A 27,086-nucleotide genomic window follows, 5' to 3' on the forward strand; every position below is an offset into this window, starting at 1 on the left:
TATAATCTTCTCCTCTAAAATGAGAAATATAAATCTTTTTAAATAACAAAGTTTATTCTTTTAACATTATCTACCCCTGCTAAGTAGGCAATATTATGGTACAGTTTTGATAGTCCAGTAATTTCCACTTACTAGCTTGTTCCATTACTGCTTTTAAAGGTGGTTCAACCCTGGCCAAAAGGGAAGCACACAGTTGTTCAAATTGAGCCCTGTGAGAAAATAAAATAAAATTCATTATTCTGGGCTTAAAAGTTGAACATATCTTCTAAAACAACAAAAAAATCAGATATGATCTAAACATTATAAAATAAGTAAACACTTTTCAAACTAAAAACATACGTGGTACCTGTTCATTTTACTAGAAACATCAAGGTCATTCATGAAACACTCAATGTTCAATGGAAGATCTGATGCATTTGCACTCATTAGCTTCTTTAGTTTTTCACATTCCTGATATAAACGCAACAAGGCCCGAGAGTTTTCTTTCACATTTATCTTATATTTGGTCTTGAACTCATCACAGAAGTAGTCTACTAAAGCCTCATCAAAGTTCCTGCCACCCAAATATGGATCAAAGGTAGTAGCCAAGACCTGTTTAATTGAAAAAGCAGAACTGTGTTTTCAGAATTATAGATTCTTCCAAAAAAAAAAAAAAAAAAAGAAAAACCTCTAAAATAAAAAAGTTTAAAAATAAAAACGACTCTAAAAAAACTTATCCAATCACAGGGGTGCTGAATGTGGAATCAGAGTTAAATTATCACTTACATTTAGCCAATGTATTCCCTTATTCTGAATTTTCTACTTTATAGTTACAGATCTATGTATCATAATTAAAAGAATTCTAATTCAGAAATAACTGAATTACAACAACTAAAGCCTCATTATCTCACTCACTTGGTTCTACAACAGCACTGAAAAGACAGACCTAAACCAAGTTTAAGAGAGCAAAGAAACAGTCCCAAGCATATAAACGAGAACAAAACATCCAAGAAAAGCAGATTCAAAGATTAAATATAAAATACCATAATTGGTCAATTTACAGATCAGAAATTAGGCCTTCTGACTATCACAAAACAAAAACAAAAACAAAAAACAAAAAACACAACCAAAAACTAACCAACAGAAAAAACCAGGTAACAATTTAACCAGCTAGTTGAGCAACAGGCTTCCCAGCAGAAGGGAGTCACATAAATTCAACACGATAGTTCTTGAAAACATGGGACCAAACATCTAGGCTCTCTCCCTAGGGTAAAATGACTACTTACAACAGTCACTAATAAAGAATTCTACTGTTGGTGTGGTTTTGCAGCTCTTTCTTTACAAGGTAGGTGGTGGGGTGGTAGTATGGTGGTAAATATCACAGGAGCATATGAGTGCAATCTGCGTGGAATGTTGCCCCACAGACTAGCATGGAGAATCCATGTACGGACCTCTCATGGAGTCTAGGATTACCCAAAATTAAATGCAAAATTATCTTGGTATATAACTAGTACAAGTGTGTATTTTGGGAAGAAGGGCTATAGCCTTGATCAGATTTTCAAAGGGGTCTGTGATCTACAAATCGTATTTCACTACAAAGTTACCTACTAAAAAGGAAGGAAAAAAAACGTTCGTTTTTTTTTTTTTTTTTTTTGAGACGGAGTCTTGCTCTGTCACCCAGGCTGGAGTGCAGTGGCCGGATCTCGGCTCACTGCAAGCTCCGCCTCCCGGGTTCACGCCATTCTCCTGCCTCAGCCTCCCGAGTAGCTGGGACCACAGGCACCCGCCACCTCGCCCGGCTAGTTTTTTGTAATTTTTAGTAGAGACGGGGTTTCACCGTGTTAGCCAGGATGGTCTCGATCTCCTGACCTCGTGATCCGCCCGTCTCGGCCTCCCAAAGTGCTGGGATTACAGGCTTGAGCCACCGCGCCCGGCAAAACGTTCGTTTTAAAGAAAGTCAATATGTAAGACTAAACGCCAAGGATTAAGTCAATTTATACTGAACATTACCCTATATTCAGTCTGAGTCATTTCCCTTTAATTTTTTGATTACAAAGATGTTATTATAGTAATACAAATTAAAACAGAATACTTTTGCAGTGTTGCAGTTTATCTCCTAAGTAAACTCTACTCTGCACATACTAGAGAGAGACCGTAAGTCTGGACAAAAGAATCAATGTAAAAATGATTATAAATCCTAATTTGTAAGAAGCACATAGAAGTAAAATTATGATTAGAATGCTTGGATAGAAAGGTTTCTATAATCAATGGGAATCATTTTAGAAAATGCTTCCTGTAATTATATTTATGGATAATTTATGCTCCCTGATAGATGACTTCATTAATAACCTAACAATAGAAACAACAATAAAAATAGCTAATATATATTACAGCAGCTACCCTATGCCAGGCATTCCAAGAATTTTGTACACATTAACTCATTTTGTCCTGAAAAATTTTATGAGATAGTTACTATTGTTGTTCTCAGATAAACAAACTTAAGATTTAGGGAGATTAAGTAACTTGCTTGAAGTCATAAAGGGGCAGAGCCAGGATTCAAACCCAGCTATTATGGCTCTTTAGTCTGTGTTCTTAATATATGTAAATATAACAACCCATGTATTTACTTACTTTAAGTTTTCCTTTGTTAAAAGCACAAACCGAGACCTGATAGGCAGAATGTCCCATATCAATAAATACTACATTTCTTGGTTTCTCATCTAATGGGGGAAGATCCTGTTTATAAATTCCATATGCCAGTGCAACTGTATAAGAACAAAGAATTATGTTAATTCTAGCAGAGTAATTACTTGGAAAACAAGAAATGTCACTTTGATACTGTACTTTAACATGCAGTACAGTAATACATATTATCTTCAAAGTAAATTAACTTTTCACAATTTGGTTAATAATGTTTTAACTTTACTTTTTCCTTACTCAACTACAACTCTGTAATAGTAAAGATCTGTAAAGCCATTAAGACATTTAACCTCTGCCAAAAAGTTGTACTACAAAGTAACAAGCTTATAAGAATCAGTACATACACATACACACACGTATTTATATGTATATATAATTTTTTTAAAGAGACTGTGTGTAGCTCTGCCTCACAGGCTAAAGTGCAGTAGTATGATGATAGCTCACTGCAGCTTTGAACTCCCAGGCTCAAGCAATCCTCTTGCCTCAGAGTTAAAAAAAAAATAATACTTTGTTATTAATTAGAAAACACTGTAACAGTATTTTGCTTATAGTGATTTTCAAATTGCAAAGTGATTACCTGCAGTAGTTTCATTCATCAGCCTTAAACAATTTAAGCCTGCAACCTGGGCTGCAGCCATCACAGATCGTCTCTCGGCATCAGTGAAAAAGCTAGGAATCTAGTATTTAAAAACAACAGTTAAGTATAATGTTTTACTTAAACATTTTGTCAACTGAAAAATATAAAATAATTACCCTAAAACTTATGTACAGTTTAAGGCAAAAAATGATGTTCTAACTAAAGAGGAAAAATACTAGTGTTTTATTTTTTAAGTCTGACAATTTCTATGCCGTAAAGATCTGACCTAAAGTATGAATACTAATTTAAAGTAAGGTAATATGGCAGGGTTGCCTAAGTTTTGTTAATCTAAATATTTCCTGTGTTAGTCCGATCTATTAAAAATATATTTGCTCATCTTTCATAATAAAAAACTGAAAACTCAAGAGTCTGAAAATGAGATTATAGAAATATATTATGGTATATCCATATAATGGAATCCTATGTAGCTGTTACAAAGAATCAGGTAGATCTGAATTGTTAAGGCATTCTATCTTTATTGTGTTAAAAAGGGCACGTATAACATTACTTCATTATTGTGTGTATATACACCCAACCAGGAGAATATAGTTCCAACTGTTTAAAACAATTATATTTCAAAGGAGGGGAACTATATTGTAGGGAACTTGTGATAAATATGAATTTCCTTTAAAAACCACCAAATAACATTAAAAAATATACATACATACATGCACACACACACATATACATGTATATATAATTTTTTTTTTTTGAAAGAGACTGTGTCTAGCTCTGCCTCACAGGCTGAAGTGCAGTGGTACAATCATAGTTCACTGCAGCTTTAAACTCCTGGGCTCAAGCAATCCTTTCGCTTCAGCCTCCTGAGTAGCTGGGACTACAGGTGTGTGCCACCATGCCTGGCTAATTAAAAAAAAAAAAAAACTGTACAGACGGGTCTCACTATGGTTGCCCGGGGTGTTCTCCAACTCCTGGCCTCAAGCAATCCTCCTGCTTTGGTCTCCCAAAGTACTGGGGTTATAGACTAAGCTGCTATGCCCAGCCCATTAAATACATCTGTATTTAAAAATTAAACTCAGTCCTAAAATGTATAAAGATGTATATATGTATAAACCCTAGTTTTATCAAACTAAGAATTATTTTAATTTAGCATATAGACCAATTTCTAAAAAGCTATTAAGTGTATTTACATATAAAATAACTTGGGATCTTCCAGTTTTAAGTTTCAAATAAGTAGCTTCCTTTAATTTCATTGTTTTATGAATTTAGACATTTCATTGAACAGATTAACAACAGGAAAAGAATTTAAATTTTGCTCAATAAACTTGCTTATCTGATTTGGTATTATCCTCCTGACAAAAATCTAAGTTATAATGCATGGTTCATTTAATATTCATTGAGCACTTACAAACCAGGTACTTTCTAGCTATCAGGAAAATAGTGCACAAACCAGACAAAATACTTGTCCCTGTAGAGCTTACAATGGATCTACTGCACCAACCACAAAGTTAATAATGGTCAAAAGTTTGTATTACTCTGTTCTGACATGTATTTCTGACACAAAAGTAAAAGCAAGTATAATTAAATAGAAATGGATTTGAATTTAAGATGAATCTTTAAAATTTGTATGATTCTAATATATCCTTTCAAGTGGCAGTAAAACAATTATGAGCATGGGCTTGGGAATTAACTATCCGGCTCTAACACTGTATTAGTTAGCTGTGCTGATTTTGGGCAAGTTATTTGACATCTCAGTATCCCAATTTTTGAATCTGTAAAAGTAGGGTTAATAATATCCCTACCTCATAGATTGCTTCTGAGATTAAATGGGTTAAAATGCCAATAAATAGTGCCTGGTCAATGGTAAACTCTATTATTTGCTATTACTAAATGGCTAGAAAATAAAATATTAAGCTCTAATATTTTTCTCCCATTAAAAAATTCCAAATGCCTATGGAAAAAAATTGATTACTAAACTCACTGAAAAGTTCATAATCTGATTCTGTTTTTCTGATGACATGAGACTCCTGAACTTTTGTAGTCAAGTTTAATAGTAGGAATTTATCAATTTAGTTAACATGTAGGTAAAGAACCAGTTGAAGATGTTTAATGGGACCTCAAGAGATAAGACAGGGTAAATAATTTAAATGTTTTGTTAAGAATCCTTAAAGAATTTTTTTCCCCCGATACACAACCTCAAATTCCCAACTAGAAATTTTCAACCTTTGCTATAAAATGTTAAGGTCCTTACAGGTGGGAAGTTAATTGCTATCTGAGAAGATTCTTAGGGATAAATCCCAGATAGCAGCAGTCACTAGTTACATAACAGTTTTTCAAAAGTCACTGCTCATCATAACTGATTTTATGGGAAATTCAATCCTAAACTTTAGCAAGTAAGGCAATTTTTTAAAAAAAGAAAGTCAAATGGATTTAGGTTATTTACTGGATAAGGGCAGAAAGTGTAAGGGAAGAAAAATCTTTCAATATTACATTAATACACTGAAAAATATAATTCAAGGGTATTCATTACTGAAGTAAAACTTACTGAAATCACACAGTCAGCCACTGGTTTCTTCAAAGCATTTTCTGAAGTCTCTTTAAGCTTGGCTAACAGCATTCCAGTAACTTGCTCAATTGCAAAAGGTCTTTCTTCTTCTAAGTACCGCACCTAACACCAAAAGTTGGGAAATTTATTAAGAATGATTTGCTTATCCAACAAATATTTAGTGAGTATCTAACTCTATATGTGATACATACAACATGAAAAAAGACACCCTTGCTCAAGGAAGTTTTATTCCAGAAAGATTGCCATTTTAGAATCATGATCCCATGAAAAACAGTGACTATGTCATTTCTGAGGTTGTAGTACCTCACAGACAGTATTATAACCAAAGTATTTTCAAAAGTATAGTCTCTACCCTCTCAGATCCCGACTTCCCACAAAAACAATTTTTATCATTCATTTTCCAAGTGTGACACAGCAAACAATGAAAAAGGAAAAGATCAAATAATCTTTCTTTTGAAAGTCAGAACTCTCCCTGGGTTTAAAATAAAAGCTTCAGTCATACAGTTTTGGGAAAAGGAAATGAGAACATCATTCTTTCAAGCAGCACAATGTGTTTATGTATATGAGTATGTATAAATATGTATATCAAATGACATAAGATTTACTTTGAATCAGACCTAAAATTGATAAGCATTTGTTTCCAAACCTATTTACAAGTTAAGTTCAAAAACAAGTATTATGCCAAATTACTGCCTTTAAACCAGGTGTGCAGAAAGAAATCAAGCACACAGAAATAAGGGAAAATGAATCATAGTCTCAGTCTGACTATTGGAGGCATGATCATACAGTATTCTTTTGTATAAGAACATTCTATGTAATCCCAGCACTTTGGGAGGCCGAGGCAGGCGGATCATGAAGTCAGGAGATCGAGACCATCCTGGCTAACATCGTGAAACCCTGTCTGTACTAAAAATACAAAAACTTAGCTGGGCGTGGTGGCGGGTGCCTGTAATCCCAGCTACTTCGGAAGTTGAGGCAGGAGAATGGCGTGAACCCAGGAGGCAGAGCTTGCAGTGAGCCGAGATTGCACCACTGCACTCCAGCCTGGGTGACACAGCAAGACTACCGTCTCAAAATAAATAAATAAATAAAAATTTAAAAGTTAGATGAAATAAATTTAAATAAATGTATAAAAAACAAATGTATAACATGCTTGAGGAGTTGAACATTGATTTTCTTAAGTCTTCAAAAGGTGATGTTTCAAAGCTTTTTCTACTATCTTACAGGCACTTACTATGAATGTATAAAATTATATCACTCAAAACTTTGGTTCTGCCTTTCTTTAAAAACATTATTCTGTTTTTCTCAGCCTATTCTCAAAGCCTGATCATTAATTTTCACTTTTAGAAGTTAAACTACTTATAAAATTAAGTAGTTCAAATTTTAAACTGGAGTAGAATAAAACTGCTCTAGGTAACTATTAACCAGAGCTTACCATATCTAAAAGATACCTGAATATTATTTTATCTCAGTTGTTACTATCATAACCCATCCAGCTTCTCAGTTTAGTAACCTGAAAATTTCACCTAAACTATGGCTTCACAATTTGTTCCGTCTTCAACTTCTCATGATGTCTTCCTCAATTATTTTAACAGCCTCCTGTCTCCTTACTAAGATTCATCATCCACCTTTTCGTCAGAACGCTCTTCTAAAAATGGAACTGTGTACATATCCGTAACACATACATCAAGTCTAAAATTACTTACTAAAAATAACTTTCTTAAGAGATAATTTGCACAGCAATAAGTTTATCCTTCTGAAGTGTACAATTCAGTATCTTCACAAAGCTGTGCACTGATCACCATTATCTAATTGTAGAACATTTTCATCACCCAAAAAGAAACCCATTAGCAGTCACTCTCTATTTTTCCTTCCCCTTAACCCTTAGCAACCACTAATCTGACTTTGTTTCTATGAATTTGTCCTACTCTGAACATTCTATATAAAAGGAATCATACAGTATGTGGCCTTTTGTATCCGGCTTCTTTCATCAATTGGCACGTTTTCAAAGTTCATACATGTTGTAGCATATATCAGTACTCCATTCCTTTTTATGGGCAAATAATATTCCATGTGTTAAGATATACCACATTTTGTATATTTACTCATCAGTTGATAGAAACTTGTATCGTTTCCACTTTTTGGCTATTATGAACAAAGCTTTTATGAACATTCATGTACAAGTTTTTGTGTGCACATATGTTTCAATTCCCTTGGGTATAAGCCCAGGAGTGGAATTTCTGGGCCATATAGTAGTTCTGTGTGTTGTGAGGCTAGTGTTTGGAAAAAAATCAGCACAAACATGTTTTGGTTAACTAATGTACAGAATATAAAATTAAAAATTCAGAATCCAAGTTTTACTTGGAAGAAAAATATGCTTTAACATTTATAGTATGTTATAAGATTCTTCTAAATTAGAACTCATTAAACTCATTACAGCAATTAACATAACTTTTGGGTCCATTCTTCTGAATAACATACTTTTTGGGTCTATTCTTTTGAATCCTATATACCTTTATTTTTATCCCCTAAAAGCTATTCTCTTGAGTCTCAATAACCATTTTTTTCCTTGACAATAACAGTGTGATTTGAATGAAAAAATTATCTAAATTAGATCTCCTGGCATTCACTAAAATTATTACAAAAACTATTATCCCTTGGGTGTGTATGTACTGTATCTAGAGGAAAAAGGTCAAACTACAAATAGCAATATTATCATATTGGGTTTCCTTAATTTGAAGATATGTTTGTAACCCTGGGAATATAAAGCTCACCTTAACTCCTGCACTTCCATTAGGCATCTTCTGCAGTTCATAGGGAAGCCTGATCCTTTCAGTCTGCACAATGGGATCATCAAATGATCGCCCGTGAAGCTTTTTGAAGCCATGAATCGTATTTCTTACGTTCGTGACTATCTGTTGGCAGCAAACACTCGTATTTATCAGTTACTTAATAAATGCAAAATAAAATTCTATCCTAATACTTGACAACCACCAAGTTCCTTTATCCTACACATCCAAGTTTAGGATTACACATAATCATTCATTTTTCTGGTTTCCAACTGATGGTAAAGTCATACAATGAGAATGTACACATTTTAACACTTGCCTCCCAAATTCTCCACCTATCCTGGGAATGTTAGGATTCAAAATTACTGTCTTCGGAAGAGAAAGAACAAACCTTTAAAACATTTCAAATAACAAATATCTACAACTCATCTTTTTGGTTTTCCTCAACACTTTTGCTCTAGTGAATCAGTATGAGCTGAGCATCCCAAATCCAAAAATCTGAAATATAATACTTCACTGAGCATTTCCATTGCGCATCATGTTGTCACTTAGAACGTTTCAGATTTTGGAGCATTTTGGATTTCAGGATTTGGGATGGTCAACCTGTACCACGCAAACATTCCAAAATCTGAAAAAATACAAAATCTGAATACTTCTGGTCCCAAGCATTTCTTATAAGGGATATGCAACCTGTATCTTTGATTATTTCTTTCCACTTCCATTTCTGTGTTTTAATTTAAACTGGTTTATTATTGTCTAGTTTTTCTTTTTCTCTCCATATCTAATTCTTTGTGAAAATCTTCATGTGCTAGTATGTTGCTTCCATTGCTGTGGATTGCTCCTAGGCTAGTAAATTAAAATCCCTTCCATGTAGCATAGTGCTAAGTGAAAGTGTCTTAATTTGTAAATGGCTTGCATTTTTGCAAAGCATTTTTTCTTTAACTAGAATATGCAGTTCAAATTACAGAATATTACTGAGATCCAGTTGCTATAATCCTAGTGACCTCTAAAGTCAAATAGACCTTGATCTTCAATTATGAGATGAAAACCATAGGGATGCTGAATTACTATGTTGTTCTCTTTAGCTCCTTGGGAGAAATGACTTTAAAGGTTGCTTTTAGAGACTCTGATTATCTGTGACACACTTAGAAGGTCAGCCAGAATGTGAGATATAAGACCCAGATATATATAAAATGCAAGAAGTAATTGTTAAGGGCTTTTGGTTCAGGGAAGTAATGAAAGTCAAAGGAAAATTGATCTATAACATGGGATGTTAAAAGTCAACGTTCTAATCATAAGGATTACAAAAGCCTAAAAATACAAATACTTCAACAAATTCTATGTAAATTAGTGGTACCACATTGAGTTACTCTGGAAATTAGTTCTTTCATTTTTCTCACCTTATTTTACAAAGATGTTACTTACCTGTCATTCAAATGTATGTTCTAGACAGAATATCCCTCATTATTTCCTGGATGGTCACCTGAGACACCATTCAGGGAAAAACTGATGTCACATAGTAGCACACCCTAACTTCACAACTAAAAAATATTTAAAAAAAATAAATTCAAGAAATATTTTACAACCCAAAGCAAATTATATCTAAAAACAAAGTACCTGTCCTATTTTCCTCACTGTCTTATTCACTCTTAACAATATAACTTATGGAACTTAGTTACCAATATTCAGTTAATTCTTCCTGTAAGTCAAAACATCCACATTAACAATTTACCTGGCTCTTTGCTGCATTTCCAATGGCTCGAGTTCTTGATCCCAATGATATACAGGCCCTAAACCAGAAAAACAAAGTTTGTTCCACGGTACTTTTCTATTATTGTGCTATTATTTTGCTTCTCCTTACACAAAAATAAATTTAAAAGGAGAAATATAACAATATATTATTTTTAAAATAGGTTACGCAAATCAAAAATTTATTTTAAAGCTTCCCTATATAATAAAATGGTGGTCAGAATAAATGTTACAATTAAAAAAAAAAAATCCTAATAGCTGACAATACAATGTTGATCTCCAAAACTGTTTTTCAAATTATATTGATTTATGACCCCTTAGAAGAAAGCTCAACCATGTTGACCAATGGATTTTCAGGGAAGGTAAACAGTTAAAAAGGCCAAATCCTGGCTTTGCCACTTAACCTTGTGCAAATTACATAACCATTAGGTGCTTCGGCTTCTCATCTAGAAGATAGTGATAACATCTGCTCATATGATTATGTGAGAATTAAGAGAATGGATATAGGTAAATTCTTTGAACAATACTTGGCACATAGTAAACATTATGTAAATTATTGTATTTTAACGACCACATTTAAATGTAATAGCATAGAATAATAACATAGAGCAAGCACAGAATAACATCTTCATCAAAATACCATTTCATGTTATGATTCAAGAAAATGTTTCCATGATTTCAGTTATAACTACAAAAAACTACATTCAATCAACAAATATTTATAGGCACTCCGTGTATACAAGTTACAATCCCTGTCTTGGAGAATGTATAGTCTATTGGAAAAAAAATCAATAGAATATATAGAATTAAGAATAATAGTAGCAAAGAATAGAATAATCACTTCTAGACAACAGAGGTGACTTCTTGAATTAAGACTTGAAAGGACAGAAAAATTTAATACCTATTTGTCTTGCAGAAAAAGACATTCCTGATATATAGGTATGTAAGTCTGTTCTCCATGTAGTAGTCAAAGTGATCCACTTAAAAACTAAGATCATGAAACGCTGCTGTTCTCTGATCATGAAATAATCCTCCAGTGGTGTCCTATCTCACAAAGTAAAAGCTTGGGTCCCCCTAACAGCCAATAAAGCCTTTCATGGTCTGGTCCTTGGCTGCTCTACCCTGCAAATTCAATCTAGGAGGCATACTGATCTCCTTGCTATTTCTAGAATACGCCAAGCACCCTTTTGCCTCAGGGCCTTTGTAAATGCTGTTCTCTCTTTCTGAAGTGTTAAGAAAATGCATCTATAAGGCCTGTGCTTTCACTGCTTTCAGGTCTCTGCTCAAATGTCAGCTTATCGGAAACACCTATCCTCACCATCCTATATAAACAACAGTCCTGCTCCTCCCCAACACATACCTCACACTGTTTACCCAATTTTATTTTTCTCCATAGTATGTATTACCATCTCATACAATTCATTTAGTGACTGTATCTCAGTACCAGAAGCCAGAATGTGAACTCCATGAAGGCAAGGTAACAGGTATCCACTGCCTTGATCTGCACTATCTAATATGGTAGCCACAAGTCATGTGGTGCTAGTACAATTTAAATTAACTAGAATATTCAGTTTCTCAGGACTAGTCACATTTCAGGTGCTCAACAGCCACTTGTAGGTAGCAGATATACAGAGAACTGAATATACACAGAACAAATATACAACAGAAAGTTCTACTGGATAGCACTAGCCTAGATCTTCTAGCCTAGATCTTTTTCTAGGACATAATAAAACTACCTAATGAATGGAATAATGGTTCCTAAGGTAATGTTTATTTGAGGACTAGAAGAATGTAATTTGGACTCGGCCACGGAGAAAACAAAAAGAATATAACTTGGCTAGTTTCATAGGACAATTTGATAAGATAGTATCAAGGCCAGATTATATAGTCTCAGGTGCCAGATTATAATCTTAAAATTTATTCAGCTAATGAGGATTAAATTTCAATGAGGATTCATTAAACATTTCTGAATGATGGAGAGGACCCTACCTACTGATATATAATACAAACTGGAGATGCAATATTCCAGAGCAGTGCTTTCCCAGGGCTGAACAACATACTGTTCTGCTGGGGACTACTGGATTTTCAGGGAAAGCAAACAGTTAAAAAGTTAATTTGGTCAATTTAACACATATTTGTTAATAGTTATTATATGCCTGGCACACTGTTAGTTGCTAGGGATATAATAATGAAAGAAAATATGGTTTTGGCTCTCTTGGATCTCACAATGCTATAGACTCACACAAAAGAAAGTAAACCAGGTGCTATAACGGAAGGTGACCACGGTGCTACAAAAGTTTGTAACAGCAAGAATTAACCTAGAGGAGGAGAGTCAGGAAAGGCTTACTCAAGGAAGTAAGATTTTAAGGAAGAGTAAATGATGTGGGATAAAAGTGGTAGAGAGTTTGTTGGAGATCATATTGAACATAGTGTTAACTGACGAGAGGAGAGCAAAAAGTTACCAGTAATCTATATCAGGATGGTGACAGCTGGGACACAAGAAGAAGGAAGAGATATTTAGGAGGAAACTTAAAGGACTTGGTGACAGACTAGATCTTCACCATCCCATATGTTAGCCACTAGCCACCAGCCATATGTGGTTATTATGCACATGAAATGTGGCTAGTCTGAATTGAGATGTGCGTATACAAAGTGTAAAATAAACTCTAGACCATGGGTGTCCAACCGTTTGAATGCAGGTACTTTTTTGTCTGTGGTGGCAGATATCACAAAAATTATGCATGGACCTTTCTTCTAGCTCATCAGCTATCTTCGGTGTTAGTGTACTTTATATGTGGCCCAAGACAATTCTTCTTCTTCCAATGGGGCTCAGGGAAGCCAAATGGTTGGACATCTGTGCTCTAGATTCTAAAAATTTAATACTAAAAAAGTAAAATATCTCAATTTAAAAATATTGATTATATATTGAGATAAAATTTTGGATATACTGAATTAAATAAAATATATTAAAATTAATCTCACTTGCTTCATTTTGCCTTTTTAATGTAACTATTGGAATTTTTTTTTTCTTGGAGACAGGGTCTTGCTGTGTCGCTCAGGCTGGAGTGCAGTGGCACAATCTTGGCTCACTGCGGCCTTGACTTGCAGGGCTCAAGCAATCCTCCTATCTCAGCCTCCTGAGCAGCTGGGGACTACAGGTTGATTTTTAAAATTTTTTGTAGAGATGGGGTTTCACCATGTTGCCCAGGCTAGTCTCCTAGGCGCAAGTGATCCACCTGCCTTGGCCTCCCAAAGTGCTGGGATTACAGGTGTGAGCCACTGTACCTGGCTCTATTAAAACATTTAAAATTACCTATGTAGCTCATATGCTTTTAATGGGCAGTGTTGGTCTAGAGAGTAGGAAAAGGCAAGTGACAAGAATAACGTCTAGGTTTCTAGTCGCACTCAATGAGACAGAAAATTTTCTAAGACAGATAGGTTTGGGGACAGGACAGTCACAAACTCTATTTTGAACACGGTAGGCTTGAGGTAACTTTGAGGCATCCAAGCAAATATATACTTATAACTGAAATGTTAAAAGTGATGATCAGATGAAAGAGGAAATGGAAGTTACTGGTCTTTAGTTGTGATTTGGTAAAAAACAGGAAAATAAGGGTACAGCAGGAATCAGTGGCTTAGATGACATCTTCACATATCTTATAAATAACTCCTTGATTCAACATATTCTCTGCCAGAGTAAAAACTTACATATCCAATATGGTAATGTGTGGATGTTGGCATTCCATCCTAAAACTCATCTATTAGAGAAAATACAGGTTTGCCATTTCTCAGTCTACTTTATAGCCCATCTTGCTCCCAACTCCATTATTTGGACACACTTCCAAATACTTCTAATTTTTCAACAGTAGGCTACCATCATTTGACTACACTGAACATTTTATTTGTAGGTTGATTCTCAAGAGTTTAATTTTTGTTAGAACAGTAGAGCTAAATAAGATTCAGATTCAACTACCATTAAGCGCTGGTTCCTTGAAATATGTTTCATACATGTATCACTTCACAAAGAAAGCTAAACAGTTACCAGTATCAGATATTCTCTGAAGTTAAAAGCAGACAATTTTTAAAGTTAAAAAATCTGTCATTTAACCAGGTTTGGAAATGCCCAGTTTCAAATATATAGAAAACCCATTTCATAAAGGCACCCTTCAAACTTCTTCGATTTTCTTTCAAATACATTCCAGGATGTTACAATCATTAAATAAAAAATATCTGCCAAGTACTTTCAGAAAAACCCAAATAAATTAAACACCTATTTGCTCTCAAAACTTTTACATTAGTAATAGCAAGGGAAATAGACACATTATAACACATATTAGGCTGATGTAAGAGTTTTCACAGAAAAAGATACAGTTTATCCAAGTGTATACAGCATAATCTATATTTACTTTGTATTGATTATTTCAACTACTATTTAGAAATGTCATTTTATGGCTAACATAAAGGGAGGGTTTTCAATGCAGTTTAAATCTATAATATCCAATCTGCTTTTGCTATTGTGTGGTAATCTCAGATTATCAGAAAATACCACGAAATTCTAAACAATGAAGATTTCTAAACGTCCTATGTTCCTTTTAGTAAGAGAGGGGCATAAAAATCAGAGGACAAAATGCTACTTTAAGAAAGCTGTATCTGTATTTTCTCCTTAAAATTCAGGATTTTCTTCCTCTCTCAAAAAGCTTACTTTTATAAGGCCAAGCATGATTAGGTTGGAGAAAATACATACTACCAGAAGAGATTTGTTGCCTAAGAGCTCAGCACTAAGTTTGTTTGCTCCTTATTATTCTCCATTAAGATTCAGTCCTCACTCTCTAAGCTTTAAAAGCAGCCCTTTTCTTTTCCTTGCCAGTTCCATAAAACCACAATTACTCTTCACCCTCTACTATCAGTGTAATCCATAGATTTAAATCACGGGCTGAACAAATAGTTTCAACTATGCTTGCCAAGATGTCTACGGAGCAGGATTTCTCTACCTTGGCACTACTGACATCTTGGCCCAGGTAATTCTTTGTTGGGTCACTGGGGCTGTACTGTGTGCACTGTAGGATATTAGGAGTATTCCTTGCCTCCAACCACTAGATGCCAGCAGTACCTCCTCTTTTGATCTCAGTTGTGACATACCCCAAAATATCTCATTCTGTCAGTTATCGCTTCAGAGGCAAAATCACCTCCAGTTGAGAACCTCTGCCCTAGAACAACATTTCCAAAATAGTGCTCTATGAAACATAGTTCCTCAGACGTTCAAATAAGGTTGGGAAAAACATCCCTTTCTGGGAGAATTTCAATGCTTATGAACAAATTAAAGGAACTACAAAATTCTACAGCAAAGAAAACATCTGGATATTGTTTCTCAAATTATTTGGAAAAAATGTTGCCCTAGAAGAGGGAGGGGGAAGAATGCTCTCAAAAAAGCTCACTGTTGCAATTTGCTTTCTAGCTTGCTATTTAAAAATAAGACCTCTAGGCACATATGATTTAGTACTAACAAAGCTTTCAGCTTTTCATTATGGACAAAGAATTAAACATTTAACAATATATAAACAATAATAATCTAAGAGTTTTCAAATGCTTAGTAAATGTAATGATAAATCAGCTTGAAGCCATTAGGAGAAACCACACAAATATTTACATAGGTAGACAATATTTTAAAAGCTGATTAGGTATACTAGCTACACTAAATTTGATACATTATTTAACTATTATTATATTAGATACATTATTCGAAAAACTCATATTACCTATAATTCACTTGGTTCAAACACAAATATCAATGCATAACAATGTTAAAATTCTTTTGGTTATAATTGCTTAGACCAGGAGTTTGAAAACTACCACAACCTGCAACCTATTTTTGTAAATAAAGTTTTATCACAACACAACTATACTCATTAATTTATAATGACCACATAATAAAAGACTGTCAGTGCTATGTTAAACCTTTTTTTTTTTCAGTGCTTAAGGAAGTCAGTTCAATGTTAAACATTTAGAAATCACCTGGCTTTTCACTCTTCTCAGCAAATTTGATTTAAAAAAAGCAAAGGTATTAACTGAATTTTTGTATGTCACTAGCAAAATATTAATTTGAAATGTCCATAACAGTCAATATATCAATGGGATATTATATAGCTAGCAAAAAGAATGAGGTAAATTAAAGCCATAAGTTTGAGAAGATATCCACAATATTTTGAGGTGAAAACAATTTACAAAATATTTAAAAAATATTTTTTAATGAAAGCAGAATGTAATGTAATTCTGCTTTTGTTAAAAAAAATCCCAGTTACATACATATAATCACATACTCGTATAGCTAGAAACAAATAAAACTTTAGGAGGTGGTTGGGAAGGGATAAAGGGGGAGACTTAACTTTGTGTAATTCTTCAGCATTTAAAATATTTTAAATAAAATATAAGCTCAAATAGTAAAACATATAAAACCAACTCTTGTAGTAAAAAGAATACTTAACAAAAAAAGGTAAAAGCCTCTTCTTCATCCCAAACTGCCAGCACCAGAAAATGCCCATCTATTATAGTTACAGTTAACCCCTGGAGTTTAACATTTTCTATGTGCTGTTGTTTTTAATGCAACAAAGTGATTTCTATTTTCATGCATTTAAGAGGGGTCTCATTCATCTGAAACACAGCATTTAAACAGCATTTTCCCATATTTCCAGATTATTCATACACTAGTAAAGAAATAGGAAATGTTGAAGAATCATGCAGAATTTTGATGATAAAATATACCTAACAAAAATCTTCAGTTTCATTTAAAGAAAATCCATATTCCCTTCTACAAAGTATTCATTACAGACCATAAATTAAAAGCACCTCCTTCATAATTCTATCTCTGAGAAGTATATACCCATTATTAATAGTTTATTGTCTTCCACACTACTTTTTCTCCAAATGTTTACACTAATATTTGTTTTGTTATGTATTTTTTATGAATTTTAAAAATAAACTAAGATTTTTACATGTCCTTAACATGACTTAAAAGAATTACTGGCTGGGCACGTTGGTTCACACCTATAATCCCAGCACTTTGGGAGGCCAAGATGGGAGGATGGTTTCAGGCCAGGAGTTCGAGACTAGTCTAGGAAATATGGCAAGACCTTATTTCTGTTGGAAAAAAAAAAAAATAGTGGGGCATGGTGGCATGCACCTGTACTCCCAGCTACTCAGGAAGCTGAGGTGGGAGGATCCTTTGAGCCCAGGAACTCAAGGCTGCAGTGAGCTATGACTGCACCACTGTACTCCAGGCTGGGCAACAGACCAAGACCCTGTGTCAAAAAAATTTTTAAGAATTATTAAAATAATGTTTTTAAAAAAGATAGTATTTCTTAGAAACTAGATAAAATTAGACTTTTACTGATAGTAGAGCAAAGGTGCTTTCCTGTACAATAACTGCTCAACCAGGTAATTTGTTCCTTTCATCATTAACCTAGTTACACATATGCCATACTTACAACAACGGATACTGGAAAGACATTTGGGTTCTAGGGTCAGAGAGGCCTGAAACAGAGTCCAATTCACTGTTTTACTAATTCTTGGCCAAGTTATTTAACTTTGCTTTACGCTTCTTATGGAAAAAAAGATAGCTAGTATGATCAAACTCATAGAACTGTGATACATATGACAATGCTTGCTTAGCACATAGCAATCTCTATTCCAGTTTACCACATGCTTTAATTTGATACTTAATGACGATTCTTGGCTATCGCTTTTTTCCTCATGTGTGAAACTAATCACCTTGGTATATTTAAGCCTGGGATGGAAATTCTAATCCCCACATCCATACTTAAGTGAACAATAACAGACATGTACCAGACCTTTAAAAACGTGGACACTCAGGAATTCTACTTCTAGGAATTTACTGGAAGGATCAAAAATTTAGTCACAAAGATAGTTATTGCAACACTGTTTATAAAGTATTATAAACAACTTGAATGTCTAACAGGGTATGGATTAAATTACCATGATTATACAGACACTACAACTGATAGTATAGAAATACGTATGTTTTACATAGAAAAAGGTTACTAAACATAGGCTGGGTGCAGTGGTTCACACCTGTAATCCCAGCACTTTGGGAGGCCGAGGCGGATGGATCACCTGAAGTCAGGAGTTCGACACCAGCCTGGACAACATGGTGAAAACCCGTCTCTACTAAAAATACAAAAATTAACTGGGTGTGGTGGTGGGTGCCTGTAATTTCAGCTACTTGGGAGGCTGAGGCAGGAGAATCGCTTGAACCCAGGAGGCGGAAGTTGCAGTGAGCTGAAAACACACCACTGCACTCTAGCCTGGGCAACAAGAGCAAGACCACGTCTTAAAAAAAAAAAAAAAAAAAAGAAAAAGGTTACTAAACATAAAGTATATACTTCCCCTTCTCTTTGAAAACACACAGAAAACCATCTGGAGGAATTATAATTTTTAATTTCATCTTTTAATGTGCCAGTATTTTTTATAATGAGCATATGTAATAATTTTTCAATAAGAAAATGTTCAGAAAAAGTATTTTGTCTCTTCAGTTTATGCATAATTTCTCTCTCCCTCTTCAACAGGAGATGAGAGGCTAGTATAACCACTCCAACTTTACAGAAGGTGAATCTGAATAAATAGGTTAAATTAACTTGTCTTTTGTCCCTTAATTACAGGCCAAAACTTGGTTCTTTTTCATTAAACTGTCCTTCTTGGTTTATACAGGATCCTCTCAACTGTAAGCAATCAAGTATGCTAATGAAAGAAATGTAAAAAGTATGAATGCTGAAAACAACTAAATTGAACATTTCTTTCCTCTTCTCACAGGATCATTTTATAATGTATTCGCATCTTAGAAATATGTCACATTACCTTGATGTAAGCAATTGGAATATGAAAAACATTTTATTTGCAAAGGTAACATTTTATATATGTGTGTTATTAAATACTGTGGTGTATTAGAAAAGTTAAAGGTTATCTAATAGTTACAATTGCATTTTTGCATTGAATTGATGGTTAAATGTCCTGAGGTCTGGAAGGGCTATGTTTTTCCTCAACATCTGGACCCACAAAGTAATACATAGTGTAAGAGAACTAGACTACTATGAAGGACTTTTGTTCAGAAACAACAAAAAAATACACTTTTGAAGTAAATGACAGTGCCCAGCCATGGAGAGAAGACTTGCTGATGCAAGCTAAGTGAGAAACATCCTTTCACTTTAAGAACTTTCTAGTTTAGATTAGGCTCATTAAATCTAGATATTACTATTGGCTTTCTAGCTCACAAATCAGAAATATCACATTACTTCTCAGCCACACAGAACCAGCCAATATGCCTAAGTACAGTAACAAAGAGACTTTTAGAAGACTCTAGAAGCCCACTTTTAAAAGAACTCTCAAAGTCTGGCCGGCCAGGCTCTTTAAAGAGTCACAGGTTCACTCACTACTAAAGAGATTTCTCAGCCTGGAAATGTAGATCGATGTTTCTTACTGTTCTGGTTTCTGATCTTTTGCGATATGGCTTTAAGGACTAAAAGAATGTCCACACTACCTCTCAGTTTTTTCTCTATAGACTGAGAGTCACTGAAGCCAAAGATTGCTCCCATTTTTAACCCCTACTCTGCTGAAGGTGGAGAGTGAAATTTCCGGTCCTTTTCTGGCGAAAGCCAGTATTTGTTGTGGCTTAATACAAAACCTTGCAGAGACGAATTCATCGACTTCACAGTTACTGTTTTGGCCTCCCATTGCGCATAAAAGCCAGAAAAAGATGTAAAAAGTAGAAGAGTTCAAACAGTATTGAGGATTACCCTATCCATGCCCATATATTGAAAATATAAACGTCCAAAACGTTTAAAATTTCAATAGAAGAAATGTGTACATCTAAGAAAAAAGGTATAAAACCTTCTAGAATCTTCCTTGAAAGAAATCAAAGACAGACTGCTTCAAGTGAGTTACTCTTCAATATCTCTTTGCCATATTTTAAAGCTGTCCACAGAATAGTAAATGAGGTATTTAAAGACCATTTGGACACTGACTTTGTTTTAGTATAGCTTAGGTATTATATTTTGGACCATTCAGAACGGTCAAATTAAGATGCCACATTACCTTCCCGTAAAAAGTACTACAAGTTTCATACAGTTGATTTCCTCATAAAATTACCAGTAACAGCAGCCTATAAGCAGCAGCTAGTTTTTCATATTACAGAATTACTTCATTATATTCCTTGCCAACAAACTTCCCAGGCCAGAGAAACAACGGAACATGTGGAAACATGTTTCCATGACATAACGCCGCTCCTAAGCCTTTCATCAAGCGTTCATAATAGAATCACTCCACAGTCATGTTTATACGGGACAGCTGCCCCCGACTCCGACAATTCACTTTGCAGAAACACGCTTTTGGTCCGACCCAACCCCGCCGCATTCCAGCAACTGACGTAGTTACCAATGCATGAGGCCAGTGACTCCCATCCCCAGGCTCTCCCTATCAATGCTCTCCCTATCAATACACCATTGACCTGGTCCTGGAAACCGGCTCCATTACCTCCAGTTCTCAAGGGCACTGGGTTTTGTAAAACCCCACAAGCTTCACTCCTCGCCCTTAAAAAAAAAAAAAAAAAAGGCTTTCGGGGCCAGACGAACCTGCAATTCATCTCTGACGTGTGCAGCCGAAGCTGACTTTTTACTTTTCTGAGAAAAAGCTGTCACCCAGAGGGACGGGGAAAGCAGGGAGGGCAGGATTAAGAACTCTACTCAGCTAGTGCGGGGCTGCTTGCCCGCGGCTGATAATCCCACACAAACCTCGTTAGAGGCCTTTCTGGAGGTTCCGGACGCCAGGGGCTGTCCCACAGCAACCTCTTTCTCGCAAGCAAAAGAGGCGTTGGGGGACAGCGGCACGAGGAGGCAGGGGACGTGCGTGCGTGGCTACAGAAAAAAGAGCTGCGCAAACTAGTGCGGTCCCTCGTCCTTGAAGGAAAAGAAGCTCTGCGGGGCAAGGAAGTCCGACCGCCACCCGGCGGTCTCTAGGGACTGCGGTTGACTGGCTGCACCTGTCATCTCGGGGTTCGGCACACATTAGGGGAAAATCCGAGGAAGCCAGCAGACAGGACAAACGTTAAGGGCGGGAGAGAAAAACGTTTCTTAGGGTCGAGGTGATGCTCAGCAGAGGCACTTACGGGGTACACCTGTCGCTGTACTCATTGGCGATGGTCTCGATGCCACCACTCCTCGCTACAGCGATGTAGCAGTTGAGAAAGCCGAGGTCAATGCCAACCACAGACATTCCGCCGCGTGATGGTCCGGCTGCTGGTGGTGAAGCCTTCGGTACGGGAACCGCGTCCTCTTCTGGGCTATTGCTGCTGGGACTGCGACTCCTACGAGAAGCAAACGAGAGGGGACCCCAAGTCGCAAAGCAGAAAATCTAGGGCAGGGAGTCGGAAACCCGCCGAAGGAGCAGATGCCGTCCCAGCCGCAGCTTGCGTCGCGTCCCGCCGCCTGGGTCTCTCCCTACTGCGGATCGGCCGCCTCCAACCGGCGGTTACTGGGACCTGCGCCTGCGCGCTCGGCCGCCCGGGAGGCGCGCGAGCCTCCGCTCCGCGCCCGAGCCCGCTCCCGGCCGGGACTTCGGCCGCTTCCGTCAGCACTCGGGCAACGGCTGCCCAAGGAGCTGCGGGTTCGAGAAAGATCTGGAAAATGGAGGCTGCTTAGCCATCCGGGGGCGGGAGAAGCGGGAAGGCGGGGGCGGGGAGGATCGGGGAAAGGAGGAGAGGAAGCAGAGTTGGTTCGCTCGCCCTCGCGCGGCAGCAGGACGTCGGGCGGTCGGGCTAGGTGAGAGGCAGGCGACCGGCCGGCTCGGGGCTTTGCAAACGTGTTTTGAGGCACATTTTTGGGTGGTTTTGGCAACTGGAGGCGTGCTTGTCAGGGCGGCAGGATGCTGCCCTGACTGGCGGGCGCCGCCCCCTCACCCCTTGCTCTCAGAAGGGCTCGCCCCTAGGCCTCGCCTCCCCGAGGGGCCCGTGTGCCGGCCTGCGCACTCCCCTTGTGGCTCGAGGCCTGCCGCGCCCGGCTCTGTGAGGTGGCGCGCATTGTGCGGTGCCCGCTGCACCGCCCTGCCCAGCTCCGGGGGAGCTGCTGATCTTGTGCGAAAGCAGGATGAGCACATTTTAGGCTTTTTTTTCTTTTTTCCTCAGCAGGATTTGAAATATCAAAAGTCAAACTTCTGTCAAGATATAAGATTACACTGACAACTTTCCCTCCACGTACCTTTCCTCACACCGTTGTAAAACATGCTGGCCCCGCTGCTGACCCTTGTCTCTGGAAACCAGTTTTACAGGAAAGTGACCTTAAGTGTGCCACTCACACCAGCCAAGTCTGCTTTAGCCTCCAGCCACTGCCCTGTGGTCCTCAAAAAAGAGCCCAGTGTGGTCCAGCGCCCTCCCTCTTCGTTTGATCGGCATGTGTTGCCTGTTTGTAATTAACCAAGTTTTATGTTACACACGAAATTTGGCTGCCCTGTTGCTTTTCGTTCACTTTTACATGTGTGTCCTGTTCCTTCTCTCCCAGTCCTTGGTCTGTTCCCCGTTCCTCCTCGTCCTCTTCATCTGATCTCTGTTCCTTCTCATCCAATTCCTTGTGTTTTCCTGTTCCATTTTGGTTGCCATCTTGAAAATAGGCGTGTTGTTTTTTGTTTGTTTTGTTTGCCAGATTCTTTAGTACTCTGATTATCCCTAGTTGTCCACTTCTTTAAAGAACTCAGATTTTTTGCTATTAATAATGTTGCTACAGTAGCAGCAGCAAGGATGGCTATAGTTCCTGCTGCTGTTAGAATGAACGTGAAATCCATTTTCAAGGGCAATACTGAGGCAACTGGATTGTACAGTATTGCTTGGGCTTTGGTCTCTACATTGAAGAAGTCAATCAGGCCTCTCTTCCCTTCATGAGCACTCAGGAGACGTGGAGCGCCTGGGCGAAGCTGCGCTCTGAGACACCGCAGAACTCAGCGTCTCAGCGGGCAGCGCGTGAACAGAACAGAGATTGGGCGCTGCCCTGCGACTGAACCCTGGGCCCCGGTCCTACTGGGCGCCCGTGGCTTCCACACCAGTTCTCCTCACGCACCTCTTCTGACATCGCCGTTTTGGGGCCACCTCTGTCTAGATTTATTCCAGAAATATCCTGAAATGCTCCTAGTACAATTAATTTATCTAATTCCATTAGTTTATTATTCATGTTGTCTAGAATGTTTTTTTTTCCTATTAAAAATACCACTTAAAATATCAAAGTAAAAAGAAAGTTGAGGCCAGGAGCAAAGTGGTGTTATCATCACGTTCCTTACAATTACTGGCAGGATGTGGTTAAAACCATGACGGGCTTTGGGGTCACACAGATTTGGGTTGTAGTACCAGGCTTGCCTAACTTACTATCTGTAGAACCTTTGGCAAGTTACTTAACGTTCCAAGTCACAGGTTCAGTCTGTTAAAATGAAGACAAATATGCCTAATGGGCTGCTTTTATGATTAAATCATGTAAGCACTGCATCAGCCCCTGGCACCAAACAGTCAATAAATGCTAGCTATGCTTAGCTGCTGTTACAATGTAAGAAGGATCCTGATTTATGTACATTGGTCATGTATCCAGCAACCTTGCTGTATTCTCTTATACTAGTATTTGCAGAATTTCTTGGATTTTCTGTGTATAGAACAATATGGCCTGGGAAATAATGAATTTCTTCATTTTTATTTCTTCTGTTTCTTATTGTTTTGTCTGGATTATGTTCCTTAAGTGCTCCAGTAAAATTTTGAAAATAAACTGTAGTGGTAAGCATCCTTGTCTTGTCCCTAACATTAAATACTTTTGTGTTTATGATGTAAGAAAGTTAACACAATTATCTTCTATTCCTACTTTGCTAAGAGATTTTCTCATAAAATCCACTTACACGCCTGTAAGTGGATACTGAAACTTAACAAATGTTAACCATCATCTAATAACCTGTGTGTTGCTCTTTAATTTGTTAATGCAATGAATAACGTTACTAGAGTTTTCTAACATTCTTGTATCCCTGGGATAAACCAGAAAGGCCATAATGGTTCTGATTGTTTTGGTTTGTAATTATTTTATGTAGGATATTTACATCTATATTCATAAATGAAACTGGCCTTTAATTTTTCTTTCTTTACTGTTTTTATTGGCGTCAAGATTATCGCCTCATAGAAGAAGCCAAAGGGGTTGCCTCTTTTTTGTTCCCTTCTGATAGTTTTGGTAAGAAAAGCCTGTAAACCGACTGGGAGCAGTGGCTCACGCCTATAATTCCAGCACTTTGGGGGCCTAGGCAGGCGGATCACCTGAAAGTCGGAGTTTGAGACCAGCCTGACCAACATGGCGAAACCCCGTCTCTGCTAAAAATACAAAATTAGCTGGGTGTGGTGGCACATGCCTGTAATTCCAGCTACACAGGAGGCTGAGGCAGGAGAATTGCTTGAACCTCGGAGGTGGAGGTTGCGGTGAGCTGGGATTGCGCCATTGCACTCCAGCCTGGGCTACAAAAAAAAAAAAAAAAGGCCTGTAAACCATCTTAGCCTAGTGTTAATGAGGTTTATGATGAATGATTAAATTTCTTTAGTGGTTATGGTCTATGTTTTCTATTATTCTTGAATCATTATTGGTTATTTATATTTTTATTACAAATTTACCATTTCGTCTAGGCTATCAAGTTTGTTGGCACAAAGTTGATTATTCACTTAAAAAATTTCTTCAGTAGTTATATGTACATCTTTTTCATTCTTAATATTGTTTATTTTAATCTCTTCCTTTTCTTGGTTCCTGTCAGTATGCTTTGTTAAAAGAACCAGCTTTTGGTTTTCTTACCCGCCTTAATTGTTTTTGTTTTCTGTTCCATTTGCTCTGTTTCACTCTCTATTTTTGTTTATTCTTTTTCTAGTTCATTAATTTTCAGTTTCTTGTTTTCTAATACATACACTTGAATCCGTAAATTTACTTCTACATACCATTTTAGCTATACTCCTGCCTGAATTTTCAAAGAATTGAAGTTGGAGAGTAGGCAACGGGGATAAAAATGAAACAGGTCAATGGTCACTGGTCTTGTTGTCTAAGGTGTTATCCCAGTTCGTTGTCTCACGACCGAAGGAGCGTGGATGCAAAGGGTGAGATGGGAGCTAAAGTTTAATATGCAAAAGAAGAAAGCTCTGCACAGTGGAGAGGGGAGCCCTAGTGGGTTGCTGTTTTTACAGTTGAATTCAAAAGCTTTTATAAGAAACTCCTCTCATCTCTGTAGCTATTTGAGTAATTTCTCTTATTAGTAAAGCTGTCTGTGCAACTCCCCTTATCTTATGTAGTTGTGGGTATGTCTCTAGGCACGCACAAAGTGCCACTTCTCTTGTTTCTATAACTGGGCTTAATTTAGGTAAGCCCTCCTTCCCCCTGCACAAGTTCCCATGGAGCCCACCGTGTACATGCCCGAAAAGGTGAGGACACTTTTTCCTGGGAGCTGCCAATCACACAAAGAACAAAAGGCTTCTGTGCTGGACCCTGCCTGCTTATCTGTGCAGGTGCAGCCTGAGTTTTCCCTAGGCTGCTCTATTTTTGCCTATAGGTGTGATTTTGTAGGCAGGCTGCTTCTCTGAGGACTAGCCTTGGCTGTGTACCTAACATTAACATTAGAGAAATGTCTTAGGTGCTGATGGGTTTGTTAATTATTGCACCCCAGAATTAAGTAGACTTATCTAGTCACAGTAATACTAATGTTTCATTGGGGTCTTCTCCTATAAACTCATATCAAAGGACAAGAGAAAAGAATATGTGTAGGCTCCCAAGAAAAGTGAGAAAGAGGCTAAATTATTCTGAAATTCAAGATAAGTCACTCCTCTCACCAAAAAGTATGTATTTTTCCTTTCACAGGCAGTGTTTATCTAGGTCTACTAACATGTTTACCGATTTCTTTACTTTGTTGCTGCTTGCATTCAACTTGACTTCCTCTTGAGTTCGGTTTCCTTTCAGCAAAGGCAGGGGTCCCCAGTCCCCAAGCAGCCAACTGGTCAGTGACCTGTTATGAACTGGGCATGGGCACACGGCAGGTGAGCAGAGGGCAGGCAAGCATGACCACCTCAGCTCTGCCTCCTCTCAGGTGGCATTAGATTCTCATAGGAATGTGAACCCTATTGTGAACTGCGCATGCAAGGGATCTAAATTTCATGCTCCTTATGAGAATCTAGTGCCAGATGATCTGAGGTGGAACAGTTTCATTCCGAACATCTTCCCCCAATTTGCGGAAAAACTGTCTTCCATGAAACTGGTCCCTCATACCGAAAAGTTTGGGGACTGCTAAGCAAAGATTTCTGAATGGTGAACTATTTTGTTTGTTTGAAAATATTATTGTCATGGAACTGTTTAATAACTTAGCTGACTAGAAATTTTGACAGTATTTTCCAATCTTTTGTCATCCATTATTGAGTATAATGTTCCTTTTTTTGTCTTTTCTTTGACACTTTGCAATTTTATTATGTCTTTAATTGTAGATTTTTTATTTATTCACTCAGAGTTTTTTGTTAACCTGAAGACAAATAGGTTCTTGAGATTCTGGAAAAGTATCAGGCATTATTCTTTTGTTGTCTCTCATACCCTTTTTCAGTTTCTTCTGGATCTCTTATTAGAATATGTAAAACGTATTCAAACCACTATGACCTTTAGACTCTCCTTTGTCA

At 37.2% G+C, this 27,086-nt stretch overlaps 1 protein-coding gene across 2 annotated transcripts in view; it reads right to left on the bottom strand.

Annotated features, from left to right (window-relative positions):
- HSPA4L (heat shock protein family A (Hsp70) member 4 like) overlaps nucleotides 1–21,908 on the bottom strand; it is a 56,728-nt gene extending 34,820 nt beyond the window's left edge. The window contains exons 1-8 of one of the 2 annotated variants that reach the window (XM_003899171.5): nucleotides 21,549–21,908; nucleotides 10,362–10,419; nucleotides 8,615–8,755; nucleotides 5,820–5,942; nucleotides 3,257–3,356; nucleotides 2,611–2,744; nucleotides 347–591; nucleotides 133–209 (exon numbers count right to left, since the gene is read on the bottom strand). In XM_003899171.5, coding sequence (XP_003899220.1) covers nucleotides 133–209; nucleotides 347–591; nucleotides 2,611–2,744; nucleotides 3,257–3,356; nucleotides 5,820–5,942; nucleotides 8,615–8,755; nucleotides 10,362–10,419; nucleotides 21,549–21,655 — 985 coding nt within the window. In that variant the 5' untranslated portion in view covers nucleotides 21,656–21,908. Of the gene's footprint in view, nucleotides 1–132; nucleotides 210–346; nucleotides 592–2,610; nucleotides 2,745–3,256; nucleotides 3,357–5,819; nucleotides 5,943–8,614; nucleotides 8,756–10,361; nucleotides 10,420–20,479; nucleotides 20,913–21,548 lie in introns of those variants that run through there. The other variant, XM_003899172.5, reaches the window with a different exon arrangement.
- Between the last annotated feature and the right edge of the window lie 5,178 nt (nucleotides 21,909–27,086).

The sequence above is a fragment of the Papio anubis genome, chromosome 3, assembly GCF_008728515.1.
Source record: "Papio anubis isolate 15944 chromosome 3, Panubis1.0, whole genome shotgun sequence".
Lineage (NCBI taxonomy): Eukaryota > Metazoa > Chordata > Mammalia > Primates > Cercopithecidae > Papio > Papio anubis.